The following is a 13,467-nucleotide window of genomic DNA, read 5'->3' on the forward strand; positions in this document are numbered from 1 at the left end:
TGACGGGACAGCGTGATGCAGCGTGACGGGACAGCGTGATGCAGTGTGACGGGACAGCACAACAGGACAGTGTGACGGGACAGCGTGATGCAGCGTGACGGGGCAGCGTGACGGGACAGCGTGATGCAGCGTGACGGGGCAGTGTGACGGGACAGCGTGACGGGACAGCGTGATGCAGTGTGACGGGACAGCGTGACGGGACAGCGTGATGCAGTGTGACGGGACAGCGTGACGGGACAGCGTGATGCAGTGTGACGGGACAGCGTGACGGGACAGCGTGATGCAGTGTGATGGGACAGTGTGACGGGACAGCGTGACGGGACAGCGTGATGCAGTGTGATGGGACAGTGTGACGGGACAGCGTGATGCAGTGTGACGGGACAGTGTGACGGGACAGCGTGACGGGACAGCGTGACGGGACAGCGTGATGCAGCGTGACGGGACAGCGTGATGCAGTGTGATGGGACAGTGTGACGGGACAGCGTGACGGGACAGCGTGATGCAGTGTGACGGGACAGCGTGACGGGACAGCGTGATGCAGTGTGATGGGACAGTGTGACGGGACAGCGTGACGGGACAGCGTGATGCAGTGTGACGGGACAGCACAACGGGACAGCGTGATGCAGCGTGACGGGACAGCACGACGGGACAGCGTGACGGGACAGCGTGATGCAGAGTGACGGGACAGCACAACAGGACAGTGTGACGGGACAGCGTGATGCAGCGTGACGGGACAGCGTGATGCAGTGTGACGGGACAGCGTGACGGGACAGCGTGATGCAGTGTGACGGGACAGCGTGACGGGACAGCGTGATGCAGTGTGACAGGAAAGTGTGACGGGACAGCGTGACGGGACAGCGTGATGCAGCGTGACGGGACAGCGTGATGCAGTGTGACGGGACAGCACAACAGGACAGTGTGACGGGACAGCGTGATGCAGCGTGACGGGGCAGCGTGACGGGACAGCGTGATGCAGCGTGACGGGACAGCGTGATGCAGTGTGACGGGACAGCACAACAGGACAGTGTGACGGGACAGCGTGATGCAGTGTGACGGGACAGCGTGACGGGACAGCGTGACGGGACAGCGTGATGCAGTGCGACAGTACACTCTATTCTACGTGTGATATAGGGTCAGCACAGGAGTGTGTCTGAACCGTGCGCCTTATTATGCATTTTTGTGAGAATATATGTTTTCAAAACAGAGGCACTCACACACTGCCAGACTACAAAGACGGAGATGCCCTTGACTGGTTAACCACAACACTGAAGGAAGTGACATCACAATGCTTACCTCTACAACAGTCGAGTTTATATGCCAACAAAAGCATCAGACTCGAGTCTCGGAGAGTGCCAGAGACTCAAAGATACATGACTCCTACTCAGCAGTACTACGGACAGGGAAAAGCTATGAAGGATAATCATGTCCGTATGATGTCAGTTTTGCTGATACCCAATACTTTGTGACTGTTCTGTTCCAGGATACTTTTCACACTGAGACTGTTACAGACAAAGAGCTAAGGTATCTACCTGGAAATACAAAATGTCACAGAGACAGGTGACAGGTGACAGGTGACAGGTGTACCTGTAAGTGCAGGTACAGACAGGTGACAGGTGACAGGTGTACCTGTAAGTGCACGTAGTCGTAGTCCTCCATCCAGCCCTCCTCCGTGGTCTCGTAAGGCCGGTCTGGGGACTCCTCCTCGGCTGTGAACTTGGGCGGGGACGGCAGGGGGCGGGACTGGATGTTGGCCCGCTCGGGTGCCCCCGTCTGATAGGCTGTGACGTTGTTGTTGTTGGCGAGCTGGCCGAGGGGGTCGGCGGCGTGGGGCACGGGCGGCAGAGGCAGCTGCTGCTTGGTCCGTTTGAAGAGCAACGAGGCGTTTCCGTGCAGGAAGGACGCCAGCTGCTTGGTGTCGTCAGGCACGCCCCGAGCGCACATGACCAGGCGGTCCAGGTCGTCGCCGCCGGGACAGGGGGTCATGAGGGCCCCAGGGGCCCAGCCCACGCCGTCCAGCGCCTGGCTGTGCCGCAGCAGCCCCTGGTACCCCTCCTCCATCTTCTGCACCTGCTTGCCCAGCTTGGCCTGCAGAGTGCGGTCGGTGGCCTGAGCGGCGTTCACCACCGCCCCGCGGGCGAAGTCCAGCAGGTCCCGCACGGCCGCCTTCACCCGCTCCACCGCCTGCCGGATGGCGGGCAGGTTGGCATCCAGCTGCTCGGGGGCGCGCCAGCCCCCACTGATGAAGGACATGAGCAGGGAGACGGAGCCCTCCACCCCCTGCTGCAGCCGGGCCAGCCGCTCCATCGCCTGCTCCAGCTCCAGGTTCAGCCTTCCTCCCAGCGAGGAGGAGGAGGAGGCGGGCGGCTCCTTCACCGGCACCAGGTCCAGGGAGGATGTGGAGAGGTTGGAGCGTGTGCTGCCGGTGCTGGAGGCCGACAGCCGCTTGAAGCTGACTGCGGGATCGTCGGCCCCGGGGCCAGCGGGGGCGGGGTCTCGCACCACCTGCGGGGGGACGTCATACACGTAGTCTCCTGCGTCGTCGCCACCCGCCGCCCGCTCGCGGGGGAAGTCGTACACGTCCTGCGGCCGCTCAGACGGGCCCGTCTTGCGCAGGCTGGCCGGGATGTCGTAGATCTCCTGGCCGAAGGGGGCGGGGCCGTCGCCGTGGCGTTTGCCGCTCAGCGCCGGGGGCGGGACGTCATACACGTCGTCGGGCAGAGCCTCCTGGGCCGGTCCTGGAGACAGGAAGCCCTGATTCTCTGGCCCTTTCTTCATCTTGGTGAAGTGGGGTGGCACATCGTACGTCTCCTCTCTGATTGGCCCATCTGGAACGTCCTTGCTGACGGACGGCGGGAAGTCGTACACCTGTGAGAGGAACAGAGATGCTGAAACACCGACCACTTCCTGCTCCTGACCAGCCACTTTAACACCTACTGCGATTGGTCAAGGTCACAGTGATGTCATGAAAAAATCCACATTTATGTGACAGAAGACTGTCCTTGTGTGTGTGTGTGTGTGTACGTGTGCGAGTATGAGTATGAGTGTGAGTGTGAGCGTTTCTCACCGTTTGCTGGGACAACAGTTGGCTCTTATCCACACTGGGGGGCGTGTCATAGATTTCCTGACCTCCGTCCCGGCTGGGGGGGCCTTTCACAGCCATGGGGGGCGTGTCATATACCTGGAAGACAGGTGAGACAGGTGAGGAGACCCGCAGAATTCACACACACACACACACGTGCGCACACACACACACACATACACACACACACACACATGTGCATGTACAGCTGAATAAACACCTTTCTCCGTACACACACGGCACCCTCACACGTTACTGACGCACATCAGCATCCTCCCATTTCCCAGAATTCCTCCCTGCGCAGTGCAGATGTTGCTGCAGGAGCACCATCCTGTCAGAGTGTGTGTGAAACGGACGTGATTTCAGGACCTTCAGAGAGAGAGAAGCAGCAGCTGAACCACAGCGGCTGGGGACACGCAACAGAAGCATATTAAAAAAGGAGACTCTAATTAAATCAAGCTTTTGGGAGCCTGTTGGTTTAATCCAGTTCAGTGTAGATCTGGTGTCAGGGATGTGCCCCCCCCCACTCTGTATCCTAATCTGTCTGCTCCTCAGAGTCCCTCCTCTCTCCTCCGCTGTCCTTGTCAGACTCAGACAAATTTTCTCATCTTCTTTCTATTCTCCGTTTCATCTCCTTTAGTCTTCACTCTGTCTCTCCCCTCACCACCATCCCTCTCTCCTCCCCCTTCTCCCTCTTGCCCCCCCACTCATCTCTCCTTCTTGTCATCTATCCAGAAAAAACTGAGGGATGATTCAGGCCCTGTCTGAGTGTGTGAATGTGTGTGTGTCTGTGTTTCTGTGTGTGTGTGTGAGGGGGTGGGGGTCAGAGTGGGGCGCTGATGATCTGATATGGAATCTCTCTCACGCTCCCACAGCAGGGAACACTTCCTGTCTCTGAGAAGAGGATTGTGGGATACGTCCTAGAGGTTTATGGGATGGGCAGATAGTGCAGGATCAGTACAGCAAAGGACACCACGTGAGAAACCCAAACCCGGTCTGTCAGTGTGTCCCACAGAGTCCAGCTAACACACAACATTCTAACAAAAGATTGAAACTGGGTAAAATTATTAATCACTGCTATTATAATATGTCTGACACTGGGTGGGGAAAAAATAAATAAATATAAATCAGTAAATCTTCCAAACGTCAAATCCCCAACATTCTTCCTCATTTTCTCCTCTTTTGTCTTTTTTATTCCTTAAATACGGAACTCACACATGTATTCATGCAGGTACTGTATACACGTGTCCACGATTCCACTCACACACACACACACACACACACACACACACACACACACACGCACACACGCACACACACACACACACGTATACACACAGATGCACACAGGCATACGCACACACATATACGCACACAAAGTTTGCTTTAGATCCATGTACTCATGGGGAAGTGTGTTTGGCAAATAGCTGCAGTGAGAGATAAGGGCCCGGCGTGTGAGGCGTGAGAATGCGGCATGCCCTTGCAGGCTGAGAGGGAAGGCCTCCGTCTCTTTGCGCTCAGTACTGCAGCCCGTCTCCACGCTGCCGCCTGAAAGGGCTGAACCGCAAGATGGAATCTGTCCTGCACGCCTCGGGAGACCCAGCCCGCAAGCCTCCCACAGCACAACGGGGTCACTTTGCACCCCGACATCAAACACAGTCATCAGGCTTTTTCTTCAAGGGTCCATCAGATGGGGGGGTGGGGGGGGGGGGATCAAGGGAAAGACAGCACCTCTTTGTGATGTCACGAGTTGCACATTCCGGCAGAGCTGGGCTCTGATTGGAGCGATTTCGGCCACGGCTGAGATCTCCTCAGAGGAGCACCTCCTCATGGACAGGGGCACCGCCATTAGCAGCAGAACCCAGCAATCCCATGATTCCACAGGGTCCCCTACCCTATCCGCTACCAGCTACCAGCTACGCACTCGCAGCCAATCAATGCAAGAGTTTCTATGTTTGAGGTGCGAAAGCACATTCACGCGTCTTTTAGAGTGTGCTGCGTGCACTTTGCCACCTCTTGAAGGAGGCTGTGTGTCTCACATAGAGAAAGACATAGAATGCACAGAGTGTGCGCATGCAGTTGTGTTGGGGGGCCGGCTTCTTCCCTGCTGCACGGGCTGCTGGTTAACCCAGACTGAATGGAAGGACCGTGACGGAGTTCATGCGTTTCCCGTTTCCCGTCTTTCTTTGTTTTCTCCTTTTTTTCATCATTCCTCTTGTGTCCTCCCCTCCCCGTCATCTTTTCTCCTTCTCTTTTTTCTTTTTCTCCCTCTTTCCTCTCACATTCTCCCCCCCCAAACCCCCACCGTTGTTCCCTGCTCCGCTGTGTCTGACATTTAGCGGTAGCAGCAGATTGTCAGTTCAGTGAATGGGTTGTCCTCCTTATCGCTGCTTCAGGGCCCTGCCGAATCATTTTCCCTTTACGGTAGGAAATGAGGAAATATCACGTTTATTGTGCTTTAACCTTCAAATAAACGGACTCCATCTCTGAAGCCAGAGAGCTGCTGCTGGGCTTCTGATGGGGAAAACCTGCCTTTACGTCCTGACGCCTCCAGATATAGAAATCCACTTCCTCTGCTCCTAATGTGCAACCTTTAGTAAAATACCCCTGCGATGGGCGAGCCTCCATGGGTTTGGGCTGAGCAGAGAGGCAGATATGATTTCAGATTCTGCACACATCAAATATTAATAAGGGAGCAAAACGCTGCAAAGATAGATGAGGTCTGGAAGCAAACCCAGGGCTAAACAGAACTAACAACTGATCTCCTGAAAACACCACAGTTCCTGGCTCTACCGCATACAACATCATCAATGCAGAGGCCAGACAGAGCAACACACACCCTGCAGACACAGCTGTGGGAGGTGTTTGGGTGTGGTGTAGGCGTGGGAGGTGTTTGGGTGTGGTGTAGGCGTGGGAGGTGTTTGGGTGTGGTGTAGGTGTGGGAGGTGTTTGGGTGTGGTGTAGGCGTGGGAGGTGTAGTTTACCTGCTGGTTGTACTGGGCTCTGGTTGGAGGAACGTCATAGATGTCCTGGGAGAGGGGCAGGTGACGAGGGACATCGTACTCATCCTGCTCCGTCTTCCCGGTTTCGTACACATACACCTGGCCGACACGTGTGGGCACTACCACCTGGCAGGGAGAGAGTAGGAGAGAGAGAGAGAGAGAGAGAGAGAGAGAGAGAGGGAGAGAGAGAGGGAGAGAAAGAGAGACGTCAGGCCACACTGCTGTTATGTCTCACACTTGATTATTACAGATATCACACAAATACTGATCATTCTTGGAGCTCTGTCACTGCCTGGCTGACACTACAACTGCTCCCCCACTCCTGCTCAGGGAAAAATTCCTCTACCTCCATTACAAATGCATCCTATTTCCGAGAGACAGTCCGGATTAACTCTGACACCAAAAAACAAACCGGGTCCTAGTGGGTCACCGTGGGAACAGGGGCTGTCCTATTGTCTCCCTGTTTACTCACAGTATTACAGCCCTGGGGGCTTTTCCCAGTTGCCCCAGCCAGCGTGGGGTATTTACACAAGAGCAGACAGCGGCTTTACCGCTGGCCCCAAACACAGAGACGACACAAAGCCAGGGCAGCTGTGATTCCTGCTGAACTCAGTCCTCAGACGCACACACTCTCCAGCACCGCCTCACCCTGCCTCACCTGAACTCACTGACCCCAGGTCAGTGCTGGGTTTCCAAACATTCCAAGCATTCCACACACTCCGGCCGAAACCGGTTTTAATAATGCGGCTGCAGCTCGAGCTCAAACTCTCCGGAGTGCAAAATGAGGAGGAAATGCTGTCCACTGGTCAGACTTTATAAAAACTAGTAAAGAGGTAAAAAAAAAAAACAACAACATCAGTTCTAATCATTACAAAATGTGAACTGAAATCTGAAGTGATTTGTCTTCAACACAGTACCATTCGCCTTAGCTTTGACTTACAATGCATGCAGGTTTAACTTTTTTCTGTACAATTACAATTTTTTCATTTATTCATTTTTTTTTATTTATTCAATGAACTCAAAAAACTGTGTTTGCAATAAAAAGTAACACGTGTTTAATTGTCATTCAAAGTCAAGGACAAACATAAAATTCAGGCCTGTTTTTTTTTTTTAGATTTTTTGTATTGATATATGATTTTTCCCTCTCATTCAGCCAATGTGCAGCGCTTTTCCGGGAGAAATGCGTAGCAGAGAATCCAGATCTCTGAGATCACGCGGAGCAGAGCCAGACCGTATCATCCCCCACAGTTTCTACTGCATCAACTTCCACAGTTTCCCCGCTTCCACCAGCAGCCAATCCTCTGTGCAGTACTGCTGGCAGCCACTAGGGGCAGCTCTCCTGCATGGGCTGGGTGAACTTCTCCTGTCTGCTCCCTCCAGTCATTTAATCTCGCCTGAGAATCAATCCCCTCCAGACACAGGCTCTCACACACACTATCAGAGCGGCGAACATCTCTGTTTATTTACAGACAGGCTGCAGAGAAACTGCCAGTATTCTCACTGGATTTATGCTCAGCCTCTGCCCCTCTCTCTAGCTCCCTCTCTCTGATTGCTTCCTCTGTATTTTCTCCCACCCTCCTTCTCTCCTCTCCCTCTTTCTTCTTTCTCTTTCCGTCTCTCATTTCTCTCTTCCGCTTCAGTTTCTTTCTCCCTCTCGCTCGGCCTGTCTTGCCCTCTCACAGGATTCCACCCTAACCCTCTCACAGGATCCAAAGGAGTCGAGCTGGCTTTTTCAGTATGACAGGAGTTATCCAGTGTTTCCAGAGTGTTTTAGGAGACAAACACATGAGACCAACCCTTCTGTCCCTCTCTCATCCCTATTACAGAGGGAAACACCAAAATCCCCCATTCTAAAATACATCCACGACTAATGAATGAGGCTTATTAATGTAAAGGATTTATTTTTGCAGATGTCTACATGCTGTCTGTCCACGTGTTATGATCCATCCCATCCTCATGGTCTGACAGCAGGGGAAGCTGCCTCCTGGGGATTGGGTTTTATGGAGCCAGCCCCCCCCCTCCTTATGTTTAAATCATCGGCAGAAATGTGTGGGTGTCCACAGTTTCTCAGAGTCCGTCCCCGGGACACAGGTGCGGGCGAGGTAATGCACTGCCCTGCACTCTGTGCTGAGCACCGGCACAGGTAACAGGTGTGCTGCTACGCTGTTTCAGGGTAAGAGGAAAGCTGCTTTGGAGAGCTGTGTGGTTCGCAGACACTGACGTGCCCCCCCCCCCCCCCCCCCCCCCCACAAACTCAGTGTGAGTCTTGACAGGGTGGGCACAGGCTGAGTGGAGGATGTCACCCAGGCGCTGAAGTGAGATGCTCGCTCTGGGGGTGCCCTCTGTGGGCACGGGGGGGGGGGGGGGGGGGGCATGTCCCAGACAGCCGTCAAATCCTATTCATCCCGCCAACCCCATCACTGTGTGACCCCCCCTGCCTCAGACACACACACACACACACGTACACTCGTTTGCACGCACGTGCACACACGCGCGCACACACGTGCACACACACACACACACACACACACAGATTTGCTGCAGAGATCTGCAATCCATAACTCTCTTGGGAAGCAATATTAATAACACCTATAAATATATACCTCTAATTTTATGCATTGTTCTTTGGCACACCTTCACCGATATTGATAAGAAATATAAAACTCCGGATTTTTCTTCATTGTTTTGATCATTAACAAGCATCTAAATACCCGCTCCAAATAATCGATTAGCGATCTCCTGTTCGCATATTCCAATAATCAAATAATCGGTCTCGTACCAGCTCGCTGCACGCGCGTTTATATGGGCTACACGAGTGGTTAGGTTTATAGGTCACTCACACCGTGTTTGATACACACACACCGCACTTCACGGAATCAATGGCGCTTTGTTGACCGGTAAAAACAGCAATGTGACTGCAAATCACCTGCTCTAATCTGGTTACCAAATTCATGCTGCATCTCCTCTCCTGGCTCTAGCCCTGTAGCTATGGCAACCGGTGTGAGAGACAGCGGCCCTTCAGGACTGACGGACGCACGCACGGTACGCCGAAGGATGGCGAAAACAGGCAGTTGCTGTGAATCGGTGAGTGTCTGTCTTCACCGGTATGTGCTCCGCTGACAGCACGATGTACACGAATTGTCGATCCCTGCACTCCGCCACATGCGACGCCATGTCGCGGTCTGCTTCAGCCGCTTAGCTGCGGGGTAAAGGCCAGTCTGTGTTCGCGGATCAGACCGCACAGAGCCGCTCTCTCGCAAATCATACCGATTCCGCTACAGACACGGTGCGAAAGTGGCTGCAATCAAATCTGAATTCTGGCAAGCCATACCAGAGCAGCTCACACCGAGAACAATTCCACTAACTATAACGACAAAGTATGTACATTTCTCCTTTCTCACACTCCAACGATAGCCTAACTATAATAACGGCTTCTAACAGTAACGATAGCCGTCGCTTGGGATCGCTTTCAGAGCAATTTCTTAATACAGTGTGCCACTCCCCTCGTAATACATAATAATATGTAATGTAATCTCCAGCCAGTGCTCCTTTAAATGAAAAGGTAATTACGCAGAAAGAGTCATTGAAAGCAATTGACAGCGGTTTTCGTTATCAGTACGTGTGATGTCAGACGCTTGACATCTTACACCGTGTCTGGCCGATGCTGCGCCAAACCAAGCCCCCGAACATTGAAGAAGCTCCTCACATTCCTCGTTAATTAAACGGCGAGACGCTCCATGATCTTGCAACAATATTTGCTCTCCTATTCAGACGGTCTGTCTATCCCCTGAATAAGTAATGGAAATTTAAAGTGAGCCTCGGCTAAATAGGCAATTAAGTCATTACACATTAAACAAATCTGACAACATGCCTCTGACACCCACCTCCTCTGCCCCCAATTCCTACCTCACCCCCTCTTTCAGTCTGATCCTAATCTCAGAGTTCTGAGTCACACTCTTAATAGCAGACACCCCCTCCCCCTCCCATGCCACCAGGACCTATCACAGGCCTGACAGTTGCTGGGGAGACATTTTAATTAAACAGAACACAATCAGAGTTTAATATCTGCTCCGTCTGTAGGCCTGGAACGGTCTGGAATCTTAATATGCGATTGCTGTGAAAATAAATGTTACTTAAATGTTAGAGATGTGTTAGAAAACTGTGACTCCCGCTAGAACTCTTCCTTGCACTTTACTGTTCCTTGTCTTTCTTTCTCGCTCACTCTGCCTCCCTCTCTCTCTTCCCATTTCGTCTCTCTCCCTTTCTTTCTCTCTCACTCTGCATCCCTCTCTCTCTTCCCATTTCCTCTCTCTCCCTTTCTTTCTCTCTCACTCTGCCTCCCTCTCTCTCTTCCCATTTCCTCTCTCTCCCTTTCTCTCCTCTCCCTTTTTTTTCTCTCTCTGATGTGGTAGAGGAGCAGTCTCCACAGTTTCACAGCCTTAATCAAATACCCCAATCTACACACACACACACACACATGCAAACACTGTGTGGACCTAAAGTGTGACTCTCAGTTCAGATTAATCTAAGACTGGTGATGTCATGTGAATGTGATGTAATGTAATGTGATGTGATGTGATGAAAGCCCGTCAGTTCTTCTCCAATTGGATTCTGGTCTCTTAACCTGCCACCTAAAGATGTGTCTCCAAAATCATTTCAACAGATTAAGCTAAAATGACCAGCCATATCACAGCATTTACCCTCACCCTCTGCTGACGGGACAGGAGGCGCCCAGAGCAGTGGGCAGGGACGGCAGCTGTGGACCGCTGCAGATCAATAACCTGATCAATGCAAAGGCACAGGATGGGGGGGGCGGGGGGCACATATGGGGCCTGCATCTTATCTGGTGATCAACAGAGTTATCAATGAGTCCTAGGCAGGAGGCAGGGTAGTGCAAGCCCACAGACCAGCTGTCACAACATCCTAACGGGGTCCAGATGATGATGTCACAAAGGGAAGGGGCGTGTCCATGGAAAATCGGAACAATGGGGGACCGTGACAGTCTGCTCCCCCCTCACACCCTCTGCAGACAGCTGCTGAGGGCGGTCCAGACCCCGCCACACAATGGTGCATCCGCTAGCGTCACAGTGACCAGGGAAACAGTGAGACCGCAGGCCCAGAGACACACTCCATCCCTCTGCTCACCGCCATGTTAACCTACCCCTGTGGGGAGCCCACACATTTTTACCTTCAAATGAAAAATACAACTAAGCCCTAAAAAGGGGCTCTTTAAGATAAGGGGGAAAAGTCCCGTCAGTAAACGTGGTATTTTGTGTGTCCTCTCTGTGTGTAATCCTCTCAGTCTTACTGTACGCCTCCGTCACAGACAGATCGCCGCCTCACAACGTCTGTCATCAAAAGACTCGGCGCTGTGGAGATCTCGCTTATTTCCTCTGTCTGTTCCCCTGGCTAAGTAGGACTATCCCTCGGCTTTCCTGCGCGCGGCAGGTCCAGGATTACCGCATTATCTCTCCTCATGCAACGTGGATAATCATTTTATCATCTTTATCTTGTATAAAAACAGTCTTTTGCAGATTATACAACGGCCTAATCCTAATTCCGTGCTCTTGCAGTGAAAGTTCTCCCCTTTGTATCTGGTCGGCTTCTCCCTGAAAATTTTCACGCTGCCTGCGTGGATGAAATCCTGCTTCTTTTCTTAGGCAACAGACAGACGTTGCTGTGGTTTGTACGGTGTACACAGACACTGTGTCTTTGAGCTTTGTCCTGGTGTTGGACCGGGTTCACTGGCCCACCGTGCACCGGGTATGCGGCAGCAAGGCAGCGGGCATTCCCCCTGATGGAGCTGCTCTGGTGCTGCTGCCCCCAGGACATCCTCACAGCCGAGCTTCACTGCTACGTTTGTGAATGGATGAGAGAGATCGCTCACACTGTGCTGTTACTCAGGATCACAGCAGTAACCTCCGCGCTGGGGCTGCAGGGATTCCCGTTTCTGAGACCACCCTGCCTCGGAGTGAGCGCTGGAACAGAGGTCTGGCTAAAAGACGTCAGGGTATTTTACAGGGGATAAACACACATAACTCCATATGACACAGCAGGGCTCCCAGCCCACCTGCTGCAGTACCTGTGTTTGGCCAGCGTATTATGGGCCTTATCTCGCCTCGGACACTCCTGCAGGTCGGCAGCAGTGCAGAAACAGCCCTCCTGCAGCTCCGAGGGGGTACACATGGCCGGAATACCTCTACATGTCCTTTGGAGGACAGCAGGAGGGGTGTCTGCATGAGAATTCGGCCCCTGCTCCCCCTGACCCCCCAGCCTGATGGAGCACCATCTGTGGCACAAGCTGTTCCCTCCTCTGTGGGGGTGAGGGGGGTGGGGGGGGGACAATGCTGTGGGGAGCAGGGGGTGCAGAGGGTCGCGGTTCAGGAGCAAATGACTTTTGGTTTTTATTGCTCCTCTCCAGCTGGTGACACATTCCGCTGGTTGTAAACCCCCCCCCCCATGCAGAGTCCTCTCACTGCCCCCCACCCCCAATCAGGCCAATCAGGCCAGTCAGGCTGAGGGAGGGCTTTCAGAGCATTACAGCTGCCACAGGTTAAAAGCTGTGACTTCATCACTGGGGGGTACAGGAGCGCCATGGCAACCAAACTCCAGCCACAGTGGTGTTCCCAGCTGGGCCGGACAGACCCGGCTCCAGCGCTTAGCAACAGACCCATGCGGCAGCATCTGGACAGGGCGCTGCCGTCGGAGGGAGGGGGGCACGGGTGGGGTGCCGGGGGGGCTGGCTGTTCTCACTGACATTAGGATTCCCACAGACTAACCTAACAGCAGCTGCCTCATTACACAGCTCACAGCACCCTGATGGAACTGTCTGCACCCACAAAAACACCAGCCCTGTGCAGGGAGGGTGGGGTGGAGCAGGGTGGGGTGTGCAGGCGCGGGGTGGGGGCGTGGAGCCACAGGGGCAGGGTGGGGGAGCAGTAAGACTCGGGGAGCTGCTATAGAGGGACTGCCCCCCCCCACACCAGGCTCTAGCAGCCGACGCTGGGGGTTATCAGCTGCTCGTTACTGCACACATGCGGCTCAGAGCGTATCCCTCACGCGTGTGTTTGGGCTGGGCGACACGGTCCGGCCCGACAGGCTGCTGGTGCCAGAGAGGCCCGGCCCGATAATCCACTCTAAGCCCTTTCCGCTCAGAACCACGGCCTCACAACACATGCTGATCACAGCTGCCATCTGCGGATGGGCTGAACAGCCTACTACTGCTGCTGCTGCTGCACACACAACCTCTCTGTCTGTCTGTCTCTCCGTCTGTCTGTCTGTCTGTCTCCCTCCTCTCTCTGTATGTGTCTCTCCCCTGTCTCCCACCTCTCTTTCAGAATTAAACTCAGTGCTGTTTTTACAGGCAGGATAAACCAGAGTGGTTTT

General features: G+C 53.6%; 1 protein-coding gene across 2 annotated transcripts in view; it reads right to left on the reverse strand.

The window, feature by feature from the left end:
• bcar1 (BCAR1 scaffold protein, Cas family member) overlaps positions 1 to 13,467 on the reverse strand; it is a 73,423-nt gene that overhangs the window by 3,043 nt on the left and 56,913 nt on the right. For both annotated transcript variants that reach the window (XM_036543819.1, XM_036543820.1), the window contains exons 3-5: positions 6,064 to 6,207; positions 3,065 to 3,178; positions 1,627 to 2,865 (exon numbers count right to left, since the gene is read on the reverse strand). In XM_036543819.1, the coding sequence (XP_036399712.1) occupies positions 1,627 to 2,865; positions 3,065 to 3,178; positions 6,064 to 6,207 (1,497 nt within the window). The remainder of the gene's footprint in view (positions 1 to 1,626; positions 2,866 to 3,064; positions 3,179 to 6,063; positions 6,208 to 13,467) is intronic.

This window comes from Megalops cyprinoides, chromosome 13, assembly GCF_013368585.1.
Source record: "Megalops cyprinoides isolate fMegCyp1 chromosome 13, fMegCyp1.pri, whole genome shotgun sequence".
Classification (NCBI taxonomy): Eukaryota; Metazoa; Chordata; class Actinopteri; order Elopiformes; family Megalopidae; genus Megalops; species Megalops cyprinoides.